This window comes from Syngnathus typhle, linkage group LG11, assembly GCF_033458585.1.
Source record: "Syngnathus typhle isolate RoL2023-S1 ecotype Sweden linkage group LG11, RoL_Styp_1.0, whole genome shotgun sequence".
NCBI lineage: Eukaryota > Metazoa > Chordata > Actinopteri > Syngnathiformes > Syngnathidae > Syngnathus > Syngnathus typhle.
Window position 1 is genome coordinate 14,168,225 of NC_083748.1, and position 13,218 is coordinate 14,181,442.

Consider the following 13,218-nt stretch of genomic DNA (forward strand, 5'->3'; position numbering starts at 1 on the left):
CAGAATATATGACACCATCAACCTGCATGTGTTTTTTAATTCGATGCATTTTATTAAGCAACAGCCAATCCGTGTTAAATAGATCTTGCAAGTCCCACCCACCAAGGTGGAAAGAATCACTGGACACAAACATTTGACAGTATTTACACCCTTCATCTTTACATCATCTGTCGCCGTCAATGAATCGGCGCTACGTGTCAAGGTGACGAACCATTTGGAAAAAGAAATCATCCTTCATGTGTATAGTGATCCTTCACATCTGGACCTCAAATGAAGCGTTTGCAAGCACACCAAGCGTTTCAGTAGGATTTCAACACGATAAATAAGACCAATCAAAAGCACACGTTAACAGTCTTTCGCTTTTAGAATTTGCCCCCTGAGTCAGCACTCAAAAGAACAACTCTTTGATTCATTGTCAGTTGCAATGTTAACTTACTTTAGTATGGGTGGGAAACATGTTGAACCCCCAAACTGTATCCGTGCACAAACCTCAACCGCCCTTGCCAACGACCCATCTAAAGGGGGGGAGGGTTTGGGGGGTAAGAGCCGATCTCAGTGTAAAAGAAGAGGGAGGTTGGCGTAAATCGAGAGCCTTCCCTACATTTAGTCATTTGGAACAAACACCGGGTCCCTTGCTCGCTCTTTGTGGTCCATATGGAGGCAGTGCAACATGAATGCCTTTAAAAACGCGGACTTAGCACAGATATTGTGCGTTCAAAAGAAAGTCGATGAAACGGTTTGCATCACAGTTTTCAAGTCACAAGGACTTTTTCTGAGCCGAGGCGGTGGTTTTCCATGGTCTGAAAAGTTCAGAAGGAATGTTCAACCAAGCGGCTGGCTCAGTGTGACCATAAAAGTCAAGATGGTGTAGGGGGGGGGGGGGGGGGGAGCGGTTTAAGGTCAGATCCCATCCAACTTCATACAGCAGCGTCATTGCACAGTCAACGCAGTTGCACGAGTCTTCCAATAAATGAACAGATGTTTTCCCTCCTTGATTGCTCCGAGGCATTGAAAAGCTTTTCCATTTTGCACGTTCACACTCGGTACATCGACAAGCAGCGGCGGCTGCTTAGCGGAATCTTAGCACCAGAGTGGAGGTAACAAAAGGAAGGGATGGTGTCAAATGCACTCTCACTCCACAACCTGACGAATGTTGATTGGTCCACCTAAGTACTTGTTCTTAATGGCTGCTGAGGCACTGATTCAGAGGAATAAAGTTGTCAAAAGATCACGCAAGAGCTCAGCTGCCTGGAAGCAAGAGCTCCAGTGTAAGAGAGACAAATATTGAGCTACATTTGGGGAGGGAGGGAGGGAGGGAGGGAGGAATCAAGTCTTTAGGGCAAAGTGCCACGAGGGAGGACAAATCAGTGGTCCGAATCATCGTTGGCTCCGACTGCCACGACTGCCACGGATGTCGTGGCTGCCTCCGTTTTGGCTCACTCTGGAATGTGCAAGGCCATCACTGTGGGTTTGATCTTAAAGTATTGGTTGAAACGCAACACAGCGTACCTGTGAGAAGCAAATAGCTTGAAGTTGCCTTCCTTTGCATTGTGTACATTTTGGGAAATGCACGCCGAGCGCCACTTACCCCAGGAAGTCAAAGTCGATGGAGGAGTATTTGGCTTGAATGAGGGCCCAGAAACCCCAAAAGAAGTGAGAAGCCTTCAAAGAGACAAGGTAGAGTTCAATGACATCCATCCATCCATCCATCCATCCATCCATCCATCCATCACAGTGCCTTTTCCCAATGTAGATTTGCTTCCTTACCAGAGCAAACTTGTTGACCTGCACATAGAGCGTCTCCAGTTCTTTAGCGCTGACCTCTTCTGTTTTCTTGGTGAAAAGCTTAAAGGCTTGCAGGTAGAATCGGAGCCAGTCCATCTGCATCTCCCGACTCGGGTACAGCCCGTAGTCCAGATCGGCCATGCCTAGTCACAAAATCAAACCAGACTCTTATCACGCTCCATGTCGTTGGCTGTTGGCGTGGTCTATCTTTTGAAAGGCAAAGGCCCGCTTAAACAAGTGGATTTGAATTGGGCCGCCATGTCACCCTCGAGGAAAACATTTCCACCGGCATCATGACGCCTGCCCGGCAACCACGCAGCCGCCCACTCAAATGTCCGTATTGGTGATGAGCCTAGAGATTCAGCCACGCGGACGTGGCCACGGCATCAGACATCTCCCTCTGTGAGATGAAGGAGCATATGCCCGAAAGATTTCCACCCCCTCCTGCCCATTGAACCTGGATGGAAAAGGTCAGCCACCAACCTGCAAATTCGTTAAAGTGGTTGCCAATGTCAAACGCCTGGTAGTTGTAACCGGAGTATTCATAGTCTATGAAGCGAACATGAGCTGAAAGACACAAGAAGAAGAAGAAGGCTGGCTGTCAGTGCATTTTTGCAAAGGCGAGGTAGTTCAGGCTCACTTCAAGTCAAGTTGGTGGCATCATTAATGTACATACTTGAACTACAAGTTGGTGGGTTTATTGCAAAGCACCCGTCCGTCTTAAATAGAAATACATATCAAATGGCTTAAATGTTGACATCCAGTCAAATGACACAAAGTGTACTATGGACCGGACCCTCTTTGCTGTTGTGTATGATGTTCTTGCAGAGCAGGTCATTGTGGCAAAGCACCACAGGCGATCCCAGGGTGGAGAGATGCTCCTTCATCCACACCATCTCCTGCTCCAGCACTTCCTTGCTGGGCACTTCTTTTTGGATTCTAAATCGACGAGAAGAAGAAATTCACATTTGCCACTTGACCTACTATTCCAAACCAGTTGACAAAGTCACGGCAACGGAGGGAGCGACAAAGTCAAAGGAACAAACAAGGCTCGAGTACAGGAGGTCTTTGCTTTACCACGGCGTCCCGGCGCTGACCTAACCGAAAGCTTGAGGCACGGTAAAAGCGCGCTCCTCTAATATTGACCTAGGCTAATGCTTTCGTTGAAATCACAGTCGATGGTTGCATGTCGAAAGCCATAAACGTAAAACAAGCGGGTCGTCGTGTCAATTTCGGGCTTCAGCCGAGCCGATGACATTTGTGTGATGAGCAGTTGATCATGCGAGTCCTCCTTGGAACTTTGCTGCTTCTTTCTTGTCATCTGTGGAAGCTTCCAGACATTTGCTCAAACTGTTAGGCACCAGTTGTTTATTTTGATCTCACTAGTACAACAAAAAACGATCGGTTGAGCAACGACTGCATCGTAACATCCGACAGACTCCGGCACATATTGTCGGAATGAAACTCGAGACCATAGTGGTGCTCAAACAATCTCCAAGCAAAGTGGTCTCGACTAACGAGAGCAGCGACATCTCACCTGATGTTTGAAGCTTGTTCTGTGAACTCCGTCGCCACGAGGGAGAAATATTTCTGCATCTTAATCCACAGGTTGGCTTTGGGGATGCATCCGTTATGCGCATGGATGGCGTGGATATGAGCCATCTCTCTGGCGATCAGTCTGCGGGAGGGAGGGAGGGAGGGAGGGAGGGAGGGAGGGAGGGAGGTAAGGCAAACGTTCACATTCACAGAGCAATCGTGCTGTCAACATTGTGGCTATGGCTAGCTGGTTCCAACCTGAGCAAGGAAGGATCCCTGACATCTCGAGGCCCGAGCGCTTCCCCCTGCATGTATTCGTAACAGATGCCATTTTGAAACGTGCAGTAAAGACGGGGAGCGCAACCGTTAGCGTGCAGCACCTGAAGGAGAAAATGAAAGCATGAAGCCACGCTAACAACATTCAAAGATGACGTGGATGTACCTGAAAGCTTTTAAGCTCATTGTCTCTGTCCACAATTAGCTCCGTCTTGTTCCCATAAACACGCACCAAGACCACATGTTGGGGACTTTCCTCCACATAGCAGCCCACCAGTTTGTTGGTTGTCCCTTCAGTGAAGAACTGAAGAAAGAAACAAAGAAAGCATGGGCTCTTTTTCGAGACGCTCAATTAAAACACGAGTACAACACTATAGGTTTTTTTTTTTTTCTCCATCACACAATCAAGATTGAAGTAAGTGGGCCAATACATTCAACTGCAGCCAACACAATAACACAGACACGGTGGTCACTGACGCATATCTGGCATTCCACGCGTGGTCCATCACAAAGGTCGTGCATGTGACCATCCTTGTTATGACTGCCGACACACTGGCAAAAACACCGTTGTCTACTACTACATGACTGATCCCTTCCATCTGCCACACAATACGCCCGCCGCTAACACCGCTGACCCATACGTCCATAGACAGCAACTTTGGAAGCAGACAGACGTAAACATTGAGCCAAGCTTGGTTGGTTCACGTGGCGGTGGCTGCGTGCCCTGGCGACCAGTTCGCTCGGCCTGCAAATTGCTGCTCAATATTTGTCTTCATGGCATATGGCGGCGCTAAATAGTAGCTGGGTCTTGGACTGTGTTAATCCATGATAGAAATAATGCCGATCCGGTTTGGAAGATAGATGGCTCCAATATAGTACAACGTGAATTCCCTGCATACTGGAGCCAAGCAAGACTCTTGGGTCTCAAGTTTGTCAAGACTCGCCTTTGCATTGAATTGTTCAATTCTTTCAGTAAAATGACTTTTGGCATCAAATGGAATGTGCTCAAATAGATTTGCAACTCCATTTCAGTTGTCTTTAGAGAAGCAACCATCAATTTAGTACATTTTCTGTGGATTGCAACCAAATGTTCAACTACTTTGCAGCCGGACAGAGTCTCCCAGTGTTATTGGTTGGACTTTTGCTGGGTGCCCTTGACAAAAAGGGTCAAGTAAGAAAATAGCGGAATGTCTTTTTTTTTTTTTTTGGTTCCTGTTTGTCCTTTGTGATGCACAAACACATCACAGTCGTGTACTGTCAACATTAGTTGGAGCCTAGCATACAGCCAGGCAGGCAGGCAGGCAGGCGGACGGCCGGCCGGCCGGCCAGCCCATTGCTAGCTTCTCAGTTGACATTTTGTACCTTGGTCTTGACACGGTTCGTGTCCCACGCCGGTCTCAGCTCTTTAATGATCTCCAATGCTCCTTCCGTCACGTTGTGCTCGTCTACAAAAACGTGAATCTTTGCTATAACCGGCGAACCGACAGGCACATGGATCTGCGTTTCCATCCCACCGTCTGATCTCCGTCCCCGAGTTGGTCGTTGTGAGCAATTTGGACGAAGGGAAGCGGAGCATACAAGTGTCGCCAAGTCAACGCGTTGAACGAGATGTGCCGTCCTTCCGTCCGTCCGTCTTCTTTGATGCTGCGGGGTGGGGAGGGGAAGTGTTGTCGCTTTGAGGACGTGGGATGAAAGGCGTCTCTTCACTGCCTTTGGAGAGAAGATATACGACGCCGGCCGGCCGGCGGGTCGCTCGCTCGCTCGCTCGGTCGGTTCCGAGAGGTTGTCGGCGGCAGCAATGTAAACGCTTCCTCCTCCATGTCCCCGCCCATTTGGCATCATCCGATTGTACGGCCATTTGAGACGACAGGGCCGAGCACGCCCATTCTTTTCACGAAGCTGCCCGAAGTTGGACGAATGGAAAGGCACTGCAGTCTATTTTTCTTCCCGTTAGAGGTCGCCACAGCTTCCCTGTTGTACCTCCAACTGGTGAACTGATGGAGGCAGTCAAGTGATATCATAGGCTTTGTTCCTTTCAGGCCTAAATGTATCCCTGTAATTACCAACCTCAAATGAGTGACATGGCAGCAATTTCAAAAGTAGACATTTTGTCAAATGGATATTTCCGTTATGTATAGCAATTTGCTAATCACTTCATATGCGTGGATGCTTTCATGCTCCACACTGTACAATAAAACTTGACTTTTAGTGCAGTCCTATATGCAGATTGTTTTTGTGAACAGCTGTTCAAAAACAAATTGAAAGTGAAGATTTTTATCAAGACAAGTCACGCTAAATGGAGTGCAACAATAGCTGAGTTGCAATTTATTGCTTTGTTTCACTATTTATGGTAGTACTGTAGTATTTCAATTTAATGTATGTGTGGGGATTGCTCAGGGCTCAAGTCTTTGTACTTGAGTTGTTGATTTTGTGATTGTGTGTGAAGACAGACACACACACACGCGCGCACACACACACACGTTGTAAGCCACGTTACTCAGCAGGTTGTCAAGGAGTCAGCTGAAGCTTTTGGGGGCCCAGTGCCCCCCATATTCTTGCTTTCACTGGTTTGCACAGCTTTATTTATACAAGTAGGGTGCCAGATGCTGCTTTGGCCTATAGCAGCCAAAGTCCGACAAACTGTATTCATTGTAGTTACTGTATATTCCTATTTCTTTTCAACCTGAAGATTGTTTTCATTTGCAATGGGACTGCACGATGACGAGGATTGACAATGGTAAACTAGTTGCATAATTGCATAGAGGCATCTTTGCTCTGCGACATACAAATAGGATTGCTATTTTCTCATGAAAAGGTCATTGAGAGACAAAAAAGTGAATGAGAAAAATGTTCACATACTGTTTGTTGAGTGAGTTTTCACTGATGGTAGGCGAAATAGAATCATTCTTTTGGGACTGCAACCACCACATTCTTACGTTGATGACAAGGAATATTATGAAATGAAATCTTTTGAAGTGAACAGATACTGCTATGAAAAACAACTTGGATACTTTTGACCTGGAGAACACAATGTGCCAAGAGAAGCTTGTGGAAGGAGGAACAAACTGACAACCTAAGCTGGAACATCCAAACAATTATATTAGCCCCTGATGCAAGCACTAGAATTGTCCAAAACGGACAAATATGGAAAGACGCAGAGACATATAAGAGTGTTTAGTCACACCCGGCAGGCAGGCAGGCTCAATGTGGGAGCTTGCTACATGTAGCCACATGCCTCATCTGCTCTCCATAAACTTGGTCCAGGCTCTTTGCTCGCTCTAGCGAACTTAATTGCAAGTCTCGTGGAAATATTAGCGAGAGGGCAAATCTTTCAAATGGAATGGCGCTTTTCAGGTACGCATCCCGGACAGCTGAGAGAGAGGTCCACATGTTGATCTGGCTATCTCAGGAATGAGGAAATGAGCATCATCTTTAACCCGCACACACACTCACCGGATCATAAATCGCATCTCTGTTGACCCACTGAACTCTTACTAGCCAACTTCCGTTCGAGCCTAATTCGTCATGTCAAAAGTCCTGTTGACACACTCCTCATCGATCACTGATTGCATGCTGAGGATGGAGGAAGACTCGGGCAACTTAACACATGAAGAGTGATTATTATCACACACGCCTATTTAAGAGGGGGTTGTTCTTTGAAGAGGGGCTGAGAACATAACCTATATGCTGCATTTGCTGGATGTGTGCTTAAGTGGAGCTGCTGGAATTTCTGATGAAGCACAATGTACTGGTGGGGCAATAAGTATAGCCACGCTGCCTGCGCTCGCTTGCTCGCTCGCTCGCTCGCCCCTTTGGCCTCCCACATGTGGTAAGGGTTGCCATTTGGGGCTGTGCTCTGCTGGCTGCAACGGAGCCCCACCTCCAGGTTGGGGGAGGGCGTCGACCTGCGTCCAAGCCAGGCTCATGCTTGTCCTTTGTTTTGACATGTCATAAACTGGTGTTAGCGGACGGGCACAGAATCATGGCAGTCAGTGCATGGCACAGTCTGGAAAGCGGAAGACCTTCAGAAGAGCATACGGCAGCCAACACAAAGCCCGAAAGCCTGCCCGATCCATCATGTCGTGCGGGCGGCGTCGTCACTCCTCCTCCCAAAGGTGAAGAAGCGGCCACTTGGGCACACTCCAAAAGCTCCCCAACCTCCTTTTTATTTATTGCCCCTTCCACGCTCCCATCCTTTCAATTTTAGATAAGGTCCTTTCACCCCATGCAGGCAGCAGATGACAGGTCAGGAGAACAACACAAGGGCCTGCTGCTTACCATTTGGCACATATTCAATCAGGGACTACCTAAGGAAGCATGTCATCCGAATGAAAGGGTGGAAATCCATTCCCTGGCTATTTCATAAGTTACAGCAGAGGCAAGTTCCACCCACCTACTGAAACTTGAAGATCGTAGGATTTCCTTTTCATGTCCAAAGGGGATTCGATTATTCCTGGTGGGTGGATGAGGTTGAGTATATGCATGTGGGCCAGACTGCACGCTTGCAGAATGTCCACTGGGAAATGGCCATCTGTAACCAAGATGGATGTGAAGAATGACTCCAGGCCAGGATACTTGTATTGTTTTCACTTAAAAGTAGCTGAAATAGATGTTTTTGTTGACCTAGTCTTCTTTCATTGCATCTGAAACCTCCTTTCCTTTTTCCGTTGTTTGGAATGTTGGAAAAAAGCTTCCGATTCCAAGTTTTGATCATTTCTGGAACATCTGAGTATTTGCATCATTCTCCTACTTGGAAAGTATCACTTGCTCCCTCCCCCCTTCTTTTAATCGCATTTTTTAGTTACAATGTAATATAGCGGAAGCAAGTGGAATGCACGTGATGCAACATGCATGGCGCGGCCGAGTCATGCCCAGGTGAGTGTCTCAAGGCAATCTTTGCTTTGGCTGTCAAACAAATGACAAGTCACGGTGAGGTCAGGTATTTCCACTAAGAGTTCACACACACGCACACATTGACTTTGAAAGGGAGCCTGCTGATGCCAATCCAAGATTCTCTTCCTCGTCAGCCCCGGACGGAGCAAACTGACAGCCAGTGTTCTATTTTGATTTGTGTGTCATTGCCACAATTGAATCCATCAACGTTCAAAGTTAAAGACACACGTTTCAAAAACGCTGCAGTTGTCCCCCGACTTGGTATATGTTGTGAACTAGTATACTATGTGTGTGTGTCTATCTTAGTGTAATAGAAAGTCAATAGTGAGAAAAACATGGTCAATGCATTCGACTAGTCGTCCTGTTACATACGTACGCATGTTGAGCGCACAACTAGGACTCAGAGGGAGAGCCTGCTCGAAAGTCCCATGCAGGATAGGTTCAAACCAAAATCAATCCAAAAGCCTGAATCCAACAGCCCCCGTCCCGTGCGTGGGGCACCTTAGTGGTGGCTGGCTGGTGGTCAAAGAGAGAGAGGAGAGGAGAGGAGAGGAGAGCATCGCATCGCATGGCAGAGAATTTGCATTTTGGCTGGGCGGAGTCAGGCTTGAATGGGACTTTGTTTTCTCTCCTAGGGAGCACATCGGGATTTGCTCGACTGCATGGGAAAGAACGAAAGAGAAAGAGTGTGTGAAATAGTACAAGTGAACGTGCCGTCATGGAGCGCACAGCTTTCGCTTGGAAGCACGTCCAGCCTTGGCCGAGAGCAGCGCGGAGGAGCGAGTGGCTCCGGAGCGCCTTGGCCCACCATCACTGCCCCGATCCCGGCGTGGAGAACGAGATCGTCGTTCTGGCCACCGGAATAGACCAGTACTTGCAAGAGGTCTTCCACCATCTTGCCTATCCCAACCGCGACGATTGTGTGTCGGCGGAGGACTTCAGCACCCTCTGCGCCGTGCTCGGTGTCACCGGAGCCCAGAAGAGCATTCAAGGAACCGGGGCCAGCGGAGCCCAGAGGAGCACTCAGGGAACCGGGGCCACCGGAGCCCAGAAGAGCATTGAAGGAACCGGAGCCACCGGAGCCCAGAAGAGCATTCAAGGAACCGGGGCTGCTGCTGCTGCTGCTGCTGCTGCCGCCGCTGCCGCCGCCGCTGCAGAAGGCGACGAAGACGAGCAAGAGTTCATCGACGTATGCGCCGGGCTGCCTTGTCAGATGACTTTTAAGGACTTTCATTCGCGTCTGTGCGGCTTCTTTCGCGTGCGCTCTGCGCCAAGAGGCTCGTCCTCCGGGCCCGGGGAATGTGTGTGGCGGCTGCCCGTTACCGAGGAGACGGAGCTGGTGGAGAGACACATCAGGCTTCGGTGGCCTCGTGTGAGAAGGAGAAAATTGGTCACTTTTGATCGAACAAGGAATCACAACAGATCCCCAGCTGGCCGAACTCCTGACGAGACTTCTTCGGGTACGCGGAGTTGGGCATGTTGACCCACCCCCTCTTTGTTCATTTGACATGCTGTTAAATCGACCAAGCCGCAAACGGCATCTTCTACTTCAGGGCCGTCGATCTGAGGGCATGTTGAGAGGGACCGCTGACACCCCACATAGAGCCACCGTTTTTTGGATAGGTCCAATATCTGGTCTCACCCAGTATCGAATGTAATGCTATTCTCTAATCTGTCATTTCATTCCGTACAATATTGGCTCCCGCTATGGATGGCTACCAAACGTAGTGGTTGACGACAAATTGCATGGAAAAGCCCCAAGAGCACGCTTCTTTGTGTTGTCCTGAATGGACGTATCAAGTGGCTCCAGCGAATAGGAAGGTCATTTTCAGCAAGAGCCTATGCTCATCACTTCCCGTGCTCTCTTTTCTCTTCCTTCACTTCCTCAGACGAGTTAGCAGCGTTGAGGGAGTTGGTGGAGGACCTCCGATCGGCGCTGCAAGGTAGCGACGCTCGCTGCTTGGCCCTGGAAGTGGCTCTGAGACGAGAGAGGGCACGCTCACAGTCGGCGGCTCCCGTCGGCGTTTCGTCGCGAGCAGCTTCCGTTTCCCTCATCCCCACACGGCGGATTAAAGGACAGCTCAATGTCGCTGGAGGAAATGCTGGGAGGAGGTTTGGCAGAAAATGGGACATGAGGGAGCCGCTTTTAAGAGAGTTGCAGCTGATCCGCTCCTCACGTGACGGACAGCTGGAGGAGGCCATCAAGTTCAACCAACGTCTGGAGGAGGAGCTGCGATGGGCATACCAGGAAGTGAGCAAGCTTCAAGGGGCGGAGTCTGCGCTCAGGAGGGAGAACATCCACATTAGGTTGGTTGGCTTTGGCCCCTCAATCAAATGCTCAGCTGGTGGATTCAAACGGCATCGTGTTTGTGACCTCCACCAGGCGGCGAGCGGAGGAAGCCAGGGAGGCTTTGAGCTTGGGCCTGGAGCGGGTGCGAAGGATTCAGGAACAAGCCCAGTCTGTGCCGCAACTCCAGTCCAAGATCAGCCAGCTGGAGAATGAACTGCAGCAGTACAGGTACGTTGATACGGCATTTCGAAGGAAGTCAGGAAGGAAGGAAGGAAGGAAGGAAGGAAGGAAGGAAGGAAGGAAGGAAGGAAGGAAGGAAGGAAGGAAGGCGTTTGCTTTGACACGTGACCATTTAGTGGCCAAAGATTAGAGCAGCTCAAAGCGGGTCAAAGTTGTGACACATTTTGGTGGATTGGATGCAGGTGCAGGCCAAGACTCTGCCAGCTTTGTGGCCAGGCTCCATGTCATCATATTCCATTCATAAACAGGAACCCAGTTGACGTCCATCATCAAAGCGACCAGCGGACAACTTTCAGCGTTGCACTTGAGCCTGATCCAAAATATCATCACTGTGTGTGAGAAAAGTCTTTTTCTCTTTTTCCCTTCAGGTCCGGCTGCAGTTGTCTTCCAAAAGGAGACGAATTATGCGCTAAGACAGGTGAGGGACTGATGAAGAAGAAAGAGATCTGACTTTTGTCATCAAATGCACATTTGTCCACGTGCTGCTGTACATCTCAAGCAACCGCTCGGTGCGTTTGCAGATGCCGAGTGTCTGCAGAGAGCAGTGGAGGGAAGAGCCGCCTCTGACGAAGAGGAGGCGGCTGACCAAGGACAACGCTGCCTATCTGAGGCGAAGAAGCACATCAGGCCATGGCACGGATGGCCCAAAGGGTTAGCTCATTCTTTGCGTCCAAAGCAAAACTTCTCATCATTGCTGTGGTTCCAAAAAGGTTCCTCTTCTGCCAGGTCTTCGCCCAGTCACGTGGTCTTGTTGAAGGGCCGCTTGCACGGCAGCGCTGATTCGAAAGGCAACATCGGACGCTGCGCCCGGAAGGGACAAAAGCAAGCGGCAAGCAGCCAAGGCTCTGAGGACAACGTGGGTGAAGTCGAGGGGAAAAACGGCCTCACTATGGCCATTCCACAAGCTGTTATTGTGGAAAGGAAGAAAAAATGGCCGCCTATGCTATGGACTTATCTGCATATTCTTCATCCCAGCCAAAGAATGGCATGTCTTTCTTTTGGATGACATTTGGTTTCACTTTCCTCTGCAATATTGCTTGCTCCTTTTTAGAGGCCGGAGGAAAGGGCAGAGAGAAGGGAGAGCGTGTCTTTGACGGAAGGAAAGTTCAGAGAGGCCCTTATGTCACTTCTGGAGTTACGCAATAAGGTCAATCTCACCGCCCGACCTCCATTTGGTATTATTAGTAGGAAACTTAATCATATGAATATATTTCTCGTCTGTGTAGAATTTAGCCCGCCGGGAGCTGGGAAGCATCGTGATATGTGATCACATGTGCACTGGTGGAGACGGTACACAATATTCTGCCGATATTGTTTTCTTTCTTTTTTGTCATTTTTCTTTTTTCTCCGTCTAGGTCCATCCCAGGTATTGCAGGTCGCTGATGCCCTCTATGTGCAGTTATCTTCCACTGATCATATTAGGGAAGAAGGTGAGGCCAAAGGAGGCGAGAGGGAAGGCAAATCGGCAGGGCATCAAACTAGCAGCAGCAGCAGCAGCAGCAGCAGCAGCAGCAGCCCGCTGGTCATCTCCTGCTAATTAAGCGCAACTCTTTTTTTCTCTTCTGCTTTTGCAGCAACGTAGTAAATGTTATCAAATCTCTATACAATGTTGAGTTTTCTTCCTATGGGCATTTTCTCGAGTTAGAAAGGGGCATTTGCGCCGTTGTGGAAGTGAGCACAGCCAACTTGAGTCCCAACCGATGGAGGCGGCTCCTTTCACTTTCTACTGTACACAAAGTACTTTCCTCAGTACTGCATAAACGTTGCCCGCCGCGCAGTCGGTCGGCACTGGGAGACAATGCCCCCAAGCAAGGTTTTTAATGGCTTTAAACAGCTCATTCCATATCAATCGTGTCAATGTACACAAGTGAATTGTGTGTGTCCATTTTCTAGCAGCATACAGTGGATGAGTCAATGACAGAAAAGTGTTTTTGAACGCTGCTATATTTGTGATACATTCCCAACATAAAATCACTGTGACTAATAAATGTTCAACTTCATTCAAAACACGAGTTGTGGCTAAATTATACAACACTAGGACTTTGGGGCCCAATACAAATTTTCTTATATCATTTAAAAAAAGAAAAAGTGAAGAATTTTTGTAATTCTTACCAGATATTTGCAATCATTTTCCTAGATTTTTTATTTTTTTTTACCTTTCTGAGTGGTTGGGTTGTAAAAGGTAGCTAGCTTGTCTG

General features: G+C 48.6%; 2 protein-coding genes across 3 annotated transcripts; one reads left to right on the top strand and one right to left on the bottom strand.

Moving 5' to 3' along the window:
* Positions 1-29: 29 nt before the first annotated feature.
* On the bottom strand, positions 30-5,451 carry etnk2 (ethanolamine kinase 2). Of its 2 annotated transcripts, XM_061291072.1 has the most exons (10): positions 5,112-5,451; positions 4,960-5,042; positions 3,764-3,901; positions 3,580-3,701; positions 3,323-3,463; positions 2,582-2,724; positions 2,269-2,352; positions 1,768-1,928; positions 1,589-1,662; positions 30-1,509 (listed from the first exon to the last, which is right to left on the bottom strand). In XM_061291072.1, exons 1-10 carry the CDS (start codon positions 5,437-5,439, stop codon positions 1,437-1,439), a joined length of 1,347 nt encoding a protein of 448 aa, XP_061147056.1. In that variant the 5' UTR covers positions 5,440-5,451; the 3' UTR covers positions 30-1,436. The 2 variants fall into 2 exon arrangements, with proteins under 2 accessions (XP_061147056.1, XP_061147055.1); XM_061291071.1 differs by having other exon boundaries at positions 4,960-5,416.
* Positions 5,452-8,963: 3,512 nt separating this feature from the next.
* Positions 8,964-13,027, top strand: si:ch211-112f3.4 (EF-hand and coiled-coil domain-containing protein 1). Its single transcript, XM_061291116.1, has 9 exons — positions 8,964-9,950; positions 10,380-10,797; positions 10,874-11,008; positions 11,389-11,438; positions 11,542-11,671; positions 11,747-11,876; positions 12,072-12,167; positions 12,247-12,310; positions 12,376-13,027. Exons 1-9 carry the CDS (start codon positions 9,209-9,211, stop codon positions 12,555-12,557), a joined length of 1,947 nt encoding a protein of 648 aa, XP_061147100.1. The 5' UTR covers positions 8,964-9,208; the 3' UTR covers positions 12,558-13,027.
* Positions 13,028-13,218: the final 191 nt, after the last annotated feature.